This window comes from Danio rerio, chromosome 24 (assembly GCF_049306965.1).
Source record: "Danio rerio strain Tuebingen ecotype United States chromosome 24, GRCz12tu, whole genome shotgun sequence".
Lineage (NCBI taxonomy): Eukaryota > Metazoa > Chordata > Actinopteri > Cypriniformes > Danionidae > Danio > Danio rerio.
Genome location: NC_133199.1, coordinates 33,857,501 through 33,872,500, shown reverse-complemented (window position 1 = coordinate 33,872,500; position 15,000 = coordinate 33,857,501). Strand labels below are relative to the sequence as shown.

Here is a 15,000-nt window from a genome sequence, read left to right as displayed (position 1 = left end):
AGATAAAAAGGTGCTAGGCCAGAAGTCACTTTGTAGGCAAACATCAGAGTTTTGAATTTGATGCGAGCAGCAACTGGCAGCCAGTGCAAACGGACTAGCAGCGGAGTGACATGTGCTCGTTTAGGTTCATTGAAGACAACTCGTGCTGCTGCATTCTGGAGCAGTTGAAGAGGCTTGATAGAGTTAGCTGGAAGCCCAGCTAGTAGAGAGTTGCAGTAATCCAGTTTGGAGAGAACAAGAGCTTGAACAAGGAGTTGAGCTGCATGTTCAGATAAGAAGGGTCGGATCTTTCTGATGTTATAGAGTGCAAATCTGCACGATCGAGCAGTTCTAGAAATGTGGTCAGAGAAGTTTAGTTGGTCATCAATCGTTACTCCAAGGCTTTTCACCATTTTGGATGCAGTAATGGTTGCCCCATCCATCTGGATTGAAAAGTTATGGTGTAGAGTCGGGTTGGCAGAAACTACAAGCATTTCCGTTTTTGCGAGGTTCAGCTGAAGATGATGATCTTTCATCCAGTGTGAAATATCCAACAGGCAGGCTGAGATACGAGCTGGAACCGAGGGATCATCAGGATGAAAAGAGAGGTATAGCTGGGTGTCATCAGCATAGCAGTGGTAGGAGAATCCATGTCTCTGGATGACTGGTCCTAGAGATGATGTGTAGATGGAGAAGAGAAGTGGCCCAAGAACAGAGCCTTGAGGTACCCCAGTGTTTAGATGCTGTAGGTTGGACACCTCTCCCCTCCAAGACACCCTGAATGACCTGTCAGAGAGATAAGATCTAAACCATTGTATAACAGTGCCCGCAACGCCCAGTGACTCAAGCGTAGATAGCAGGATCTGGTGGTTGACAGTGTCAAAAGCAGCTGACAAGTCCAGCAAAATGAGGACTGATGATTTAGAGTCTGCTTTAGCCAGTCTGAGATCCTCCACGACCGAGAGCAGGGCAGTCTCAGTTGAGTGGCCTTTCTTAAAGCCGGATTGCTTGTTGTCCATGAGATTGTTTTGAGTAAGAAAGTCCAGGACTTGATTGAACACTACTTTCTCCAGAATCTTGGCCATGAATGGAAGCAGGGATACTGGTCTGTAGTTTTCAAGTAGCGTATGGTCCAGGTTGGGTTTCTTTAGCAGTGGGGTTACCCTAGCCTGCTTAAATGTAGTGGGGAATAAACCAGAGTCAAGAGATGTGTTAATTATGTGAGTCAGTGTTGGTATGACTGCAGGAGAGATGGCTTGCAAGAGATGAGAGGGAATGGGATCGAGTGGACAGGTGGTTGCATGGCTAGATAGCACAAGTTTGGACACCTCAGACTCAGAGAGCTGAGAAAAAGAGGTGAGTGTGTGTGGTGTTGGTGTTGTATCTTGCGTGTTTGTTGTAGGTGCAGCAAATTGAGCACTGATTTTTGCAGTTTTGGTGCAGAAGAATGTAGCAAAGTCATCAGTAGTAAGTGTGGAGGATGCGGGTGGAGGAGGAGGATAGAGGAGGGAGGAAAATGTTTTAAAAAGTAGGCGAGGATTAGTGGCATTGTTGATTTTCAGACGGTAATACGTCTGCTTTGCAGAAGTAACCTCAGCTGAGAAAGAGGACAGAAGAGTTTGGTATGTTAAGAGATGTGCAGGATTTTTAGTTTTCCGCCAAATTCTCTCTGCAGCCCGAAGTTTTGAGCGATGCTCACGGAGAGCATCCGAGAGCCAGGGTGCAGGAGGACTGGCACGGGCTGGCCTGGATGCAAGAGGACATAATCGGTCTAGACATGATGCTAGTGTGGAGCAGAGTGTATTAGTGGCACTGTTCGAATCAAGTGCAGTGAGTTTGCGAGATGGAGGAAGAGAGTCTGAAACAATGGTGGATAGTCTATTGGGTGAGAGAGATCGTAGGTTTCTGCGAAAGGTAACCAGTGTTGGAGTGTGTGGCGGCTCAGGAGTAATGTGGATGTTGAGAGACAGAAGGAAATGATCAGATATTTGTAGTGGAGTTACTATTGTTTGATCAGTGAAGCAGTGTCGTGTGTAAATAAGGTCTAGCTGATTACCCGATTTGTGGGTAGCAGAAGTAGGTGCTCTTTTTAGGTCAAAAGAGGCAAGCAGAGTCTGAAAGTCTGCAGCTTGCGGTTTGTCAACGTAAATGTTGAAGTCACCTAGCACCAATAAGGGAGTGGCAAAATTAAAAAAAGATGAGAGAAGAACATCCAGTTCATCTAGGAAGTGACCTAATTTACCTGGTGGGCGGTAGATGACAACCACATTTATGTAGAAGGGGTGGATAATGGTGACTGCATGGAATTCAAAGGAGCTGATTGTTGGCAGGGACGGTATCAGAGTAAATTTCCATTCTTTGGAAATTAGTAGTCCAGTCCCACCCCCTCTCCCTGTCTGACGAGGAGTGTGGGAAAAAGAGAAATTAGCAGAAAGAGTAGCATGTGTAGCAGTGTCCTCCGGCCTCAACCAGGTCTCAGTTAGAGCCATGAGATTATAGTCAGAATATGTAGCTATGGAGGTAATAAAATCAGCCTTGTTAACAGCTGATTGACAATTCCAGAGGCCCACGGAGAGAGAGAGTTGTGAAATAGTAGATACATGTATTGAACGAAGGTTGTGAGGATTACGCCTGCAGCGCACCTCCCGTGTTTTGCGAGTGTTAGTAACAACAGGAATTAGAAAACACATAATAAAAGTGCACTGACAACAAAAAATAAGTGTAAAGTAAAACAATACAGTAAAGTACTCAAGTGCTTTGTCGGTGTCTTTGCTCGGTGGAGTCGCGCAGGTAGAGTCGATGGTCTTTACCCTCGTCGGTCTTCACACGAGGCTGCCGCGACCGCTGCCGCGGTGAACTAGTTGTTTATATAACCCCAAAGCACTAGCTGATTGAATTCAGCTGGACACGCCTCGAGAGTCAAAACAAGGGCCGAAACTGAGGCGGACGACGCGAACCGCGTCTGCGTTCGCTACACAAGCTCTTATAGTAACCAAGGAAACAGTGGCTAAACAACTTCTAGTATTATACACAACTGAAAGCAAGTTTAAATGTCCTACAACTTTACACAAACAGCTGGAAACAAGTCCTCAAACCATACACAACAACTGAAACAAATCTTAAATGTACTTACAGGCTGCTGTTCTAGATGCTGCTAAAGTGCTTCTCCTGCCGACTAATGCTACCGTGCTCACTATATAGTGGTTACCTGGCGTTTGGACACGCCTCCCGAGTCAAAACAAGGGCCGAAACCGAGGCGGACGACGCGAACCGCGTCTGCGTTCGCTACACAAGCTCTTATAGTAACCAAGGAAACAGTGGCTAAACAACTTCTAGTATTATACACAACTGAAAGCAAGTTTAAATGTCCTACAACTTTACACAAACAGCTGGAAACAAGTCCTCAAACCATACACAACAACTGAAACAAATCTTAAATGTACTTACAGGCTGCTGTTCTAGATGCTGCTAAAGTGCTTCTCCTGCCGACTAATGCTACCGTGCTCACTATATAGTGGTTACCTGGCGTTTGGACACGCCTCCCGAGTCAAAACAAGGGCCGAAACTGAGGCGGACGACGCGAACCGCGTCTGCGTTCGCTACACAAGCTCTTATAGTAACCAAGGAAACAGTGGCTAAACAACTTCTAGTATTATACACAACTGAAAGCAAGTTTAAATGTCCTACAACTTTACACAAACAGCTGGAAACAAGTCCTCAAACCATACACAACAACTGAAACAAATCTTAAATGTACTTACAGGCTGCTGTTCTAGATGCTGCTAAAGTGCTTCTCCTGCCGACTAATGCTACCGTGCTCACTATATAGTGGTTACCTGGCGTTTGGACACGCCTCCCGAGTCAAAACAAGGGCCGAAACCGAGGCGGACGACGCGAACCGCGTCTGCGTTCGCTACACAAGCTCTTATAGTAACCAAGGAAACAGTGGCTAAACAACTTCTAGTATTATACACAACTGAAAGCAAGTTTAAATGTCCTACAACTTTACACAAACAGCTGGAAACAAGTCCTCAAACCATACACAACAACTGAAACAAATCTTAAATGTACTTACAGGCTGCTGTTCTAGATGCTGCTAAAGTGCTTCTCCTGCCGACTAATGCTACCGTGCTCACTATATAGTGGTTACCTGGCGTTTGGACACGCCTCCCGAGTCAAAACAAGGGCCGAAACTGAGGCGGACGACGCGAACCGCGTCTGCGTTCGCTACACAAGCTCTTATAGTAACCAAGGAAACAGTGGCTAAACAACTTCTAGTATTATACACAACTGAAAGCAAGTTTAAATGTCCTACAACTTTACACAAACAGCTGGAAACAAGTCCTCAAACCATACACAACAACTGAAACAAATCTTAAATGTACTTACAGGCTGCTGTTCTAGATGCTGCTAAAGTGCTTCTCCTGCCGACTAATGCTACCGTGCTCACTATATAGTGGTTACCTGGCGTTTGGACACGCCTCCCGAGTCAAAACAAGGGCCGAAACCGAGGCGGACGACGCGAACAGCGTCTGCGTTCGCTACACAAGCTCTTATAGTAACCAAGGAAACAGTGGCTAAACAACTTCTAGTATTATACACAACTGAAAGCAAGTTTAAATGTCCTACAACTTTACACAAACAGCTGGAAACAAGTCCTCAAACCATACACAACAACTGAAACAAATCTTAAATGTACTTACAGGCTGCTGTTCTAGATGCTGCTAAAGTGCTTCTCCTGCCGACTAATGCTACCGTGCTCACTATATAGTGGTTACCTGGCGTTTGGACACGCCTCCCGAGTCAAAACAAGGGCCGAAACTGAGGCGGACGACGCGAACCGCGTCTGCGTTCGCTACACAAGCTCTTATAGTAACCAAGGAAACAGTGGCTAAACAACTTCTAGTATTATACACAACTGAAAGCAAGTTTAAATGTCCTACAACTTTACACAAACAGCTGGAAACAAGTCCTCAAACCATACACAACAACTGAAACAAATCTTAAATGTACTTACAGGCTGCTGTTCTAGATGCTGCTAAAGTGCTTCTCCTGCCGACTAAGGCTACCGTGCTCACTATATAGTGGTTACCTGGCGTTTGGACACGCCTCCCGAGTCAAAACAAGGGCCGAAACCGAGGCGGACGACGCGAACCGCGTCTGCGTTCGCTACACAAGCTCTTATAGTAACCAAGGAAACAGTGGCTAAACAACTTCTAGTATTATACACAACTGAAAGCAAGTTTAAATGTCCTACAACTTTACACAAACAGCTGGAAACAAGTCCTCAAACCATACACAACAACTGAAACAAATCTTAAATGTACTTACAGGCTGCTGTTCTAGATGCTGCTAAAGTGCTTCTCCTGCCGACTAATGCTACCGTGCTCACTATATAGTGGTTACCTGGCGTTTGGACACGCCTCCCGAGTCAAAACAAGGGCCGAAACCGAGGCGGACGACGCGAACCGCGAACCGCGTCTGCGTTCGCTACACAAGCTCTTATAGTAACCAAGGAAACAGTGGCTAAACAACTTCTAGTATTATACACAACTGAAAGCAAGTTTAAATGTCCTACAACTTTACACAAACAGCTGGAAACAAGTCCTCAAACCATACACAACAACTGAAACAAATCTTAAATGTACTTACAGGCTGCTGTTCTAGATGCTGCTAAAGTGCTTCTCCTATTATTATTATTATTATTATTAGTTGTAGTAGTAATAGTAGTTGTTGTTGTAGTAGTGGTGTATTTAATTGTAATTATTTAACTTAATCAAAATATAGAAATGAAACAGAGTGTGTGTCCTAATTGGTGAACATATGCACTGACATTGTGGGGACCAGAGGCATGTTAGAGAAGCTGTTAAACACACTTAGTCCTCAATACACACACAGTAAGGCCTGACATAGTGGAGACCGCGAACCTTGAGTACTGCTGTCTATGTCTGATAATATTTTTTTCTTCTGGAAAAAGTCTTATTTGTTTTATTTTGACTAGAATAAAAACAGTTTACATTTTTTTAAACACCATTTAAGGGACAAAATTATTAGCCTCTTTAAGCTATATTTTTTTCTCGATAATCTACAGAACAAACCATCATTATACAATAACTTGACTAATTACCCTAACCTGCCTAGTTAACCTAATTACCCTAGTTAAGCCTTTAAATTTCACTTTAAGCTGTATAGAAGTGTCTTAAAGAATATCTAGTCTAATATTATTTACTGTCGTCATGGCAAAGATTAAATAAGTCCATTATTAGAAATGATTATTAGAAATAGTTATTAAAACTATTATGTTTAGAAATGTGTTGAAAAAAATCTTCTCTCCGTTAAACAGAAATTGGGGAAATAATAAACAAGCTGTCTAATAATTCAGGGGGGCTAATAATTCTGACTTCAACTGTATATGAAGAGTTTCATTGCAGAACGAGATATATCCATTTAAAAAAATGTTGGTTATTTTGACATTATTTTTCATGACATTAACAGTCAAGTTCATTCACAATTTTTGTACATTAAACTATAACTTGAGCTCAGTGAAGGCCAGGAACACAATATTTTCAAATCCAGGATATTTTTTATTTAATTTTATGTCTATAATTAAGTAAAAAAAACATGCCAAAATGCTACATATTAATCCAACCCACATTGTCAAACATCTTAAATTGGTTAAAAAAAAACTATACACCATAAATATATGGAATAATATATGCAAAGATTGATTAATAATAATAAGATTCTAAGTTAGATTTGGCCAGAATGTACACAACATAACATGACTTTATTTTATTTTTTTTTTTGCAAAACGCTACATCCACCTTAGGCTATATTATACTACATTAATACCATTACCAAAAGCTAGTGAATCAATGTTTTGTTTGATAAGTAAGATTAAGTTAGTTAGATAAATGACCTTTAGCTTGGTACAGAAAGAGTGGAGGGCGGCTCCTTCCACACCGCTGCAGAAAACCAAACCTGTATGATTAGAGCGGGCGGAGCTGAGTCTGTGACACAAACTTGCCTCGCTATGTCATATTTAATGAATTATTTCACTGTAATAATAATAATAATAGCTTATTTATTTGGTTGTGAAAAAGCTAAACCGTTTTCTCCATAACAACATGTGCCCTTTAAGTTCCTTTGTAATAAATCAACAACAACAAGAATTAATTATAAATATAAGGGGCAACCGCATAAATAAATCTTCAGATAGGCTACTCAGCTACATGTAAGAAATTATTTAAAAAATAAACTTATAAAGGACACTTAGAAATGTCGCCTTGCAGACAGGTATCTTGTGATGGGGAGTAGGAAAAAAGGCGCTCCTAGGCCTTCTCTTGACATCAGCGGAGACTCGTTCCCTGCTGCATTTGTGTATTGTTGACGCAAAAGTATCTTATTCTGGTCCACTTTTGTGGCCTTTTTATAAATTTTTGTGAAGTGGAAGACTTCATCTTCTATCGCTAAATCAATGAGCAAACTCTGAGCACTTCACCGGCGATGACTCTCTTCCCAGGGGATGCTAAGCTCGCGCCGCATCCTGAACGTTCTCTAACTGTTATATCGCACTTTGTAAAGAAACTGGTCTGACGGAAATTGCGTTTTGTGAAAAAAAAAAACGTTTTGTACTTGGCCTAAAATGTGCATTCTTAAATGTTATTAATGGCAGCAATTCACACATAGATTAAGGTATATCTGAACAGTGATTTCCAATAATAAAATCCAAATGTCAAAAAATGCCGTTTATCGCATTTTGCAACCAAACTCTTCATATGTATGTGTGTGTTATGACTGTATGACTGCAGAAGAGAACTGCTCTGTTCCCACACCTCAGTTTTTCTGGGACTTGAAAACAGACGCTCGGCAGATTTTAAAGGGTGGAATCTTGATCAAATCGTGGGTTTACACACAAACATGTAGTACAGTGCCAGATTTTCTGGATGTTATATACACATTTGTATTTGCAAACATATATCATATTGTTTTAAATGATGTATTTTTGTGTGGGTTTTTACATTCAGAGAAAGTTACAGTGGATCATGATTTTGGAGGAGGTGAAGTCCAGTCTAAAAGGTAAAAATATTATTTATTTTTCTGATCAGAATTTTTCTTTTTTCAGAATGTTAATTTTTATCATGATATGTATGTGCTATGTTTGAAAACTATATTTAAGCTACCATCACACGATTTTACCCATTAAAAAGAACAACACAAAATCAAATAAATATTTTGGTAAGCTTTATGCAGAGAAGTCAACTCTCAGACTTGATTTTTACTTTCAGAGTCCCCTCAAGTATCATCACCATGGTACAGTGTCTGTGAAGATAGTGATGCAGACCCAGCATTCACAAAAAAGAGGTATGATCATTAAAGTTAATTTGTGACTGACTTGTGTTATTGTACAAGTCCAAATGCACAAGCTCATTTACATAACATGTAGGGTAAAACAGGACAGAAGCACATTACTTCCATGATGATTTCAGTACAGTCGCACTTGATGTCTCATTTCATGTTAGTTAAACAATATTGCTAAATATTTTGGAAAAATATACTAATTGCATATCTGGTTACACTTTATTTTGATAATCTACTACTACTACTAACTACAAGTAACTGCAACTACTTGTCAACTAACAGCCAATAGACTGTCTGTTAGAATCAACACTGCTAATACTCTACTAAATTTATTTAAGAGTTAGTCATATTGTACTAATTTTGAGCGTAACCTAACAGTCTGCTGTACTATTTACTGAGACCAATGAGAGTCAGTTTTATTGAGGTAACCTTAACTGTCAGCTAATACTCTACACTCTAAAATTAATAAAAATAAGTAATAATAATTAAATTAGCAGTTTTTCATAATTTGTGATTCATGTTTTTATGAAATCTGTTTGTTTGACTTTTGAATTGCATTATGGGATCTTGATCTTTCTTCCAACAACTTTTAATCTTAAAAAGTAAAAAAAAGTGACTTTTTGTTTGGGTTGTTGTTGTATATTATGCTACAGAAACCTTGTAATAAACTGCCAGTACATTTTCTGTTATTCTAAAGACTTATTTATCGCTATATATTATTTCTTATACATTATATTATTTCAAACTACTAAAATGTCAGTAAAAGTCACTTTGTTAAACTGTAGAGTTGAATTTTCAACATCAAAAGTGCACAGAGCAGAGATCAACATCCCATAATGCAATTCACCACCACACACAAAAAAAAAACACTTCATCAGATGAGCGTTAGTCTTATTGAACATTCTAACAGTATGCAAATACTCTAATACATAATACTTTACGGTGAGATAATTAACGTAGTTGCAGAGTTACGCATAGTTAGAAGAATGTCTAAACTGGACTATGGAATAAAGTGTAACCACATTAACCAGTTTTGGAGTTATTAGGAAGTATTTTTTAATCCATCTCCATCTTAAGTATTTTTAATAATAGGCAAGACATATTTTTCTAGCAATTTCTATCACAATATTAAACTAACATAACAGCACATGTTGTAAAAATGACTGAACATTTATGCAACTAAAACCACTTTTTTATATTTTAACCACCCATACGTCCCATAAAGAGAAGATCCTGGAGCAAACAGGAAGTACATGCTGTGGTGAAAGCTGAACCATTGGCTCTAAAAACCAGAGATCAGCTTTGGATTTTTATATTAAAAACTGAATCTCGGCTCTTTAGATAAAAAATCTGAATAACACTTTTATAGTAAGTATACACTATACATCATTAGTTTAGCACTAACTCTACATTAATAGACTTTAGGAAGCAGTTTATAAATACAGCTTCAAACGCTGTATTCTTGACTTGACTTAATTGTATTTTCATGCTTTGTTACTCATTCATTTTTCATTACTTCATTATGTACTGCATTATTTACAAACTATTTGTATATAAGAGTAGTTGGTGGTTTTTAAGATAATTCAGAATGAGTTATTAAATGATTAATAAACTATTCAAATGAACATTTATACATGTTATATTCAGGCATATAGTAATTGTAACCATGTGTGTTAGTAAATGCTATAATAACACAACTTCATGCAGTTTTGTGACCTAAGGACTGTTTATAGTTGATAAATCCCTTATAAATGACAATTTAAGGCTCAGTATCTAATGAACAATAAATCTTTGCAATCTTATTAAAAAAAATTCTGTAAAGTCTAAACATTACAAAATAAAAATACAACATCATTTCAAAACAACACAATTAACAATATGGCAATATTCATTTCAGTGTTTCTGTGATGTTTGCACTGTACAGTAATTTTATATTTTGATAAGATTGCTAATATTTATTTTTCATTAGATAGTTTCATTTGTGTATCTTGAAATTAATGAAAAAAAAAATATATATATATATCTCTTCTTTGGCCTTAGTCCCGTATGATTGCGGGGTCGGCTCTTTTTGGAACAAGTCCTCCAGTTTTAGACTTGTCCATATGATAAAGACTTTTTTTACACCTTCCGGCCAGCCTGTCATATGGGCCTGTCACACTCATACACTAGGGACAATTTAGCCTTCCCAATTCACCTTTAGCATGTCTTTGGACTGTGCCTTTGCACCCGGAGGAAACCCACACGAATGCAGGGAGAACATGCAAACTTCTCACAGAAATGCCAACTGAGCCGAGGTTCAAACCAGTGACCCAGCGACCTTCTTGCTGTGAGGCGACAGCACTACCTACCGCGCCACTGCTTCACCATATATATATAAAGCTATAAATCACTCTGCCTTTTAATTTATTTATTTTTTCTGTTTAGAATATAGCTGAGATTTTAATTTTCATTTATAAGGGATTTATAAAGCATCAATAGTCCTCACTTTACATTAGCTCACAAAACTGCATGAAGTTGAGTTCATAAAGCATTTATTATTAGAAAGAGTAACCATTACTATATGCCTGATTAATAAGATATATAAATGTTGGGTAACACTATAATAACTGCACACAATGAATTATTTATGAAACATTAGCAAATAGTTAGTTGAACGTTTGTTAAGCATTAACGCTACATTAATAGACATAAGTAAGCAGTTTATAAATTATATTTATAAATATAAATTACAAATATTATTGACTTATAAGCACAATTATAATGTGCTTAATGATTGTTTTCATACTTGGTAAATAATGCAATACTTAATTTAGTAATGAAAAATACATCATTAACAAACCAGATATTTAAAAGTAGTTTGTGTTTTTTTTTAGATAATTCAGAATGTGCAAGTAAATGATTAATAAACTATTAAAAATAACATTGATAATTCTTATTATTCAGGCATATAATAAGTTGTTTAGTATGTTAATAAATGCTTTATGAACTCAACTTCATGCAGTTTTGTGATCTAATCTAAAGCGAGGACTATTCATGCTTTATAAATCCATTATAAATGACAATATAAGGCTCAGTTACATTATATACAGGAAAAAAATGACTATTAATTTCTACTTATTACAAGATGCTCAAATGAAACTGTATCAAATGAAAAGTAAATCATTGCAATCTTGTCTAAATATAAAATTGCTTTACACGTAATGTATTGTTAAATTATTATATTGTTGTTTTATCAAATGATGTTGTATTTCGACACTCCTGTTATTCAGCAATGTTTAAAATTTACAGTAATTGTATTTGTTTAGGTACGATTGCAAATACTTATTGTTTATTTGATACTGAGCCTGGCAACGCAGTGGCGCAGTAGGTAGTGCTGTCACCTCACAGCAAAAAGGTCGCTGGTTCGAGCCCTGGCTGGGTCAGTTGGCGTTTCTGTGTAAAGTTTGCATGTTCTCCCTGTGTTGGTGTGGGTGCTCCTACATGCGGTACAGGTGAATTGGGTAGCCTAAAATGGTCCGTAGTAAATGAGCGTGAATGAGTGTGTATGTGTATGGATGTGTCTCAGGGATGGGTTGCAGCTGGAAGGGCATCCGCTGCATATAAACGTGCTGGATAAGTTGGTGGTTCAATCCGCTGTTGCGACCCCGGATTAATAAAGAGAGAAAACCAAAATGAAAATAAATGAATAAATGAATGATTCTGAGCCTTTAATTGTCATTTATAAGGGATTTATAAAGCATCAATATTCCTCACTTTAGATTAGATCACAAAACTGCATGTTGAGTTCATAAAGCATTATTTAACATGCAGAAAAACATATTATATGCAGGGCTCCAAACCGGTTCAAGGAACAGAAATGAAAAACAGAATCAAATGACATTTTTCAGGAACAGAAACGAAAACCGAAAAAAAAAGATCAACTTTAATCGTTCTGAACAGAAATGTTTACAGTTAAACGATTAATAATGTTATTTTATCATTCTTTTTATTATATGAATTTGGGAGACAAAAAGCATTCATTTAAAGCATGTGAACAAATGCAACGGTGACGCTCGTTTTTATATAAACTATAAATGTCTGGCCGTGATGCGTATTTAGGCCTATGCCAGTCTATAAAAAAATAATGTAGCTTAAAACACTTTAAAATTTTAGAGAACGTAATACAGTTTGCACAACCAATGTTTGGTCTTAATAACCTGCCCATAATTAAACGTCATGTAGCCTACTTTTTGATTACTTGACCAGCGGATTAATGGCAGCACCAGTGGATAAACGAGATCTGAGCATAACAGGTATGACCAATATGTGCATAACCAATATGCAAAGTCAAGAGAGTGCACGACTCCATAGGGTAACGTAGCCTAAACTGCGCACACTTGATTATGTAATGTGTGAAATCGTGAACGCATCTCAAAGAGCAAAGCATAACTTATTAAATGCCCATGCTTAATCGGTCATCGATAAGTTCTATCGGTTTTAAAGGGTTACCGACAATAAATCAATCAAGTGATCGTTAGCATCCCTAGTTTAATCAATGAATGTGTTAAATTTAACATTTATATTAAAGATGAATAAGGCAAGAATATGATAATGATACTTTTTAGATTTTTACACCTACAAAAATATCTTGTGGTTGGGCACTTGTTTAATAAAAATCTTTGTAAATAGGTTATCTGTAAAAAACGCAATCAGAGCCAATGACATGTAGAAGTAGTGTTGCCTAAACGGCTATTAAATTTCTAATAAAATTAAAACCAAAGTATAACTCATTGCATTTTTCGTTTGATAAAAATATACAGAAACGAAATAAAATCATAAGGATGTTTGTAGTTTATGTTAATAATAATAAAATGACATGCTTAGACTATAAGCTTAACGGCTATACGCTGCCAAAAGGCCATTAATAAATATTATTTTACATTGTACTGGATTATAATGTATATTTTACTATAAAAACTAAATATAGCATGTCTTACTGTCATTTAAAACAAGTAATTCAAAATACACATCAGAACTGTAGACCTGCAGTGGGTAAACTGTATACAGGGGGTGTTGGTCAATCAATAGCCTACAGCACATAATTGAACTAATTATGATGCTAACTGTAATTTAGCTCTTAATATAGGCCTACGATATATTTTCTGGTGTTTAATTTTGCATGAGCAAATAGCAGTATAGCCTAAAGTAAATTTTTTAAAAAGATTTTACTAATATTAATAATAATGGATATAATAAATTTAAATAATAATTGCACTGTGCAGTGTACTAAATATTTTTATTAGGCTACATAACTGAAAAACTATTTCATAACAATTTTTATAATTTTACTGCTATTTCATATTATACAACATCTAAATGTAGCGCCGGGCCTGCGCTCGATACCAAGGAGTGGGGCTGTGTGTAGCACCTTTAAACAGCGTGTCAATCAATAACCAAAAGCAAGTTCATATTATAAATATGTCTTTAATGATACTTATTGAAAATTCATTTAATCTTACCCCTCGTATAGATTTTTTTAGTTGCACCATTAAAAAAACAGAGCACTCTAGAGCCCTGCAATACTTTGTAATTAAATAAAGTTTTTTTTTTTTTTTTTTCTCTCTAGAAAACTGTTTTCGGAATATTTGTCTATTAAGCAACGCAAGAACAGAACCGAAAAAATATAAATTCTGCTTAGAGTGAACCGATTGGATTTTCTTTTTTTTTTTTCTTTTTTTTTTAGCCCTGATTATATGCCTGAATAGTAAATGTATAAATGTTCATTTATATAGTTTTTTAATCATTTATTTACTCATTCTTAATGATCCTAAAAAACACCAATTATTCTTAGACAGTTTGTAAATAATGCAATACTTCATTTAGTAATGAAAAATGAATTATAAACAAAGTATGAAAACACAAAAATTGAGCACATTACACATGCTTATAAGTCAACAATAGAGCATCTAGCTGTGTTTATAAACTGCTTACTATTAAAGTCGAGTTAATGCTTAACAAATGATGTCTATTTGGAGTTTTGGTGGCTTGGTTATATGATGAAGGTCTCTTTGCATTTGTGGGGTTCAGTTCTTTATTAATATATTTTAAAATATTTTTAATGGTTTTTTTCAAATAGTTAAAATATGACAGAAACAGAAATAGAACATACTGGTGGGTTTTAAGAGTTTACCCAAAAATGTACATTATATTATTAATTACTTGCCCTCATCTCACTCTAATCCCCTGAGACCTTCATTCATCTTCAGACTCAAAGGAAGATAACTTAGATGAAGTGCAAGAACTCCTCATCCTCCATAGACAGCAAGGGATTGAAAAAATATGAAGGAGAGGAATTAATAACAGAATCTTCATTTTGGGGTGAACTAACCGTTTAATATTATTTGCTATTGTACTTAACTAAATGTGTATGCAGACATGGAAGAGTCATGTGGAAGCTTGTTATACCCAATGAGAACTGCTTTTAGACATGCAAGAGAGTTTCATGGATTTTGTGTTTACTGTTTTTTGTGTTTAAAGGTTTTGTGGAAATTATTTATAATAAATATAACATTTATTAAATCTATTCTGGACCATTTCCTGTTTGGATCTTGAGGTTCCTTCTGTATTCAAATTACATTTTTTATAAACTGACCTGCTCTTCAAATGAAAATTCTAAAGCAG

General features: G+C 36.7%; 2 protein-coding genes across 4 annotated transcripts in view; one reads left to right on the top strand and one right to left on the bottom strand.

The window, feature by feature from the left end:
* Positions 1-5,668, bottom strand: part of LOC141380730 (uncharacterized) — a 5,958-nt gene extending 290 nt beyond the window's left edge. The window contains exons 1-2 of the mRNA XM_073940905.1: positions 2,222-5,668; positions 1-2,140 (exon numbers count right to left, since the gene is read on the bottom strand). The exon at positions 1-2,140 is cut by the window's left edge and continues 290 nt beyond it. Of these exons, the coding sequence (XP_073797006.1) occupies positions 1-2,140; positions 2,222-2,669 (2,588 nt within the window). The 5' untranslated portion in view covers positions 2,670-5,668. The remainder of the gene's footprint in view (positions 2,141-2,221) is intronic.
* The window catches only part of vav3 (vav guanine nucleotide exchange factor 3), a 178,463-nt gene that overhangs the window by 59,683 nt on the left and 103,780 nt on the right, over positions 1-15,000 (top strand). The gene's annotated exons all lie outside the window — the stretch shown is intronic.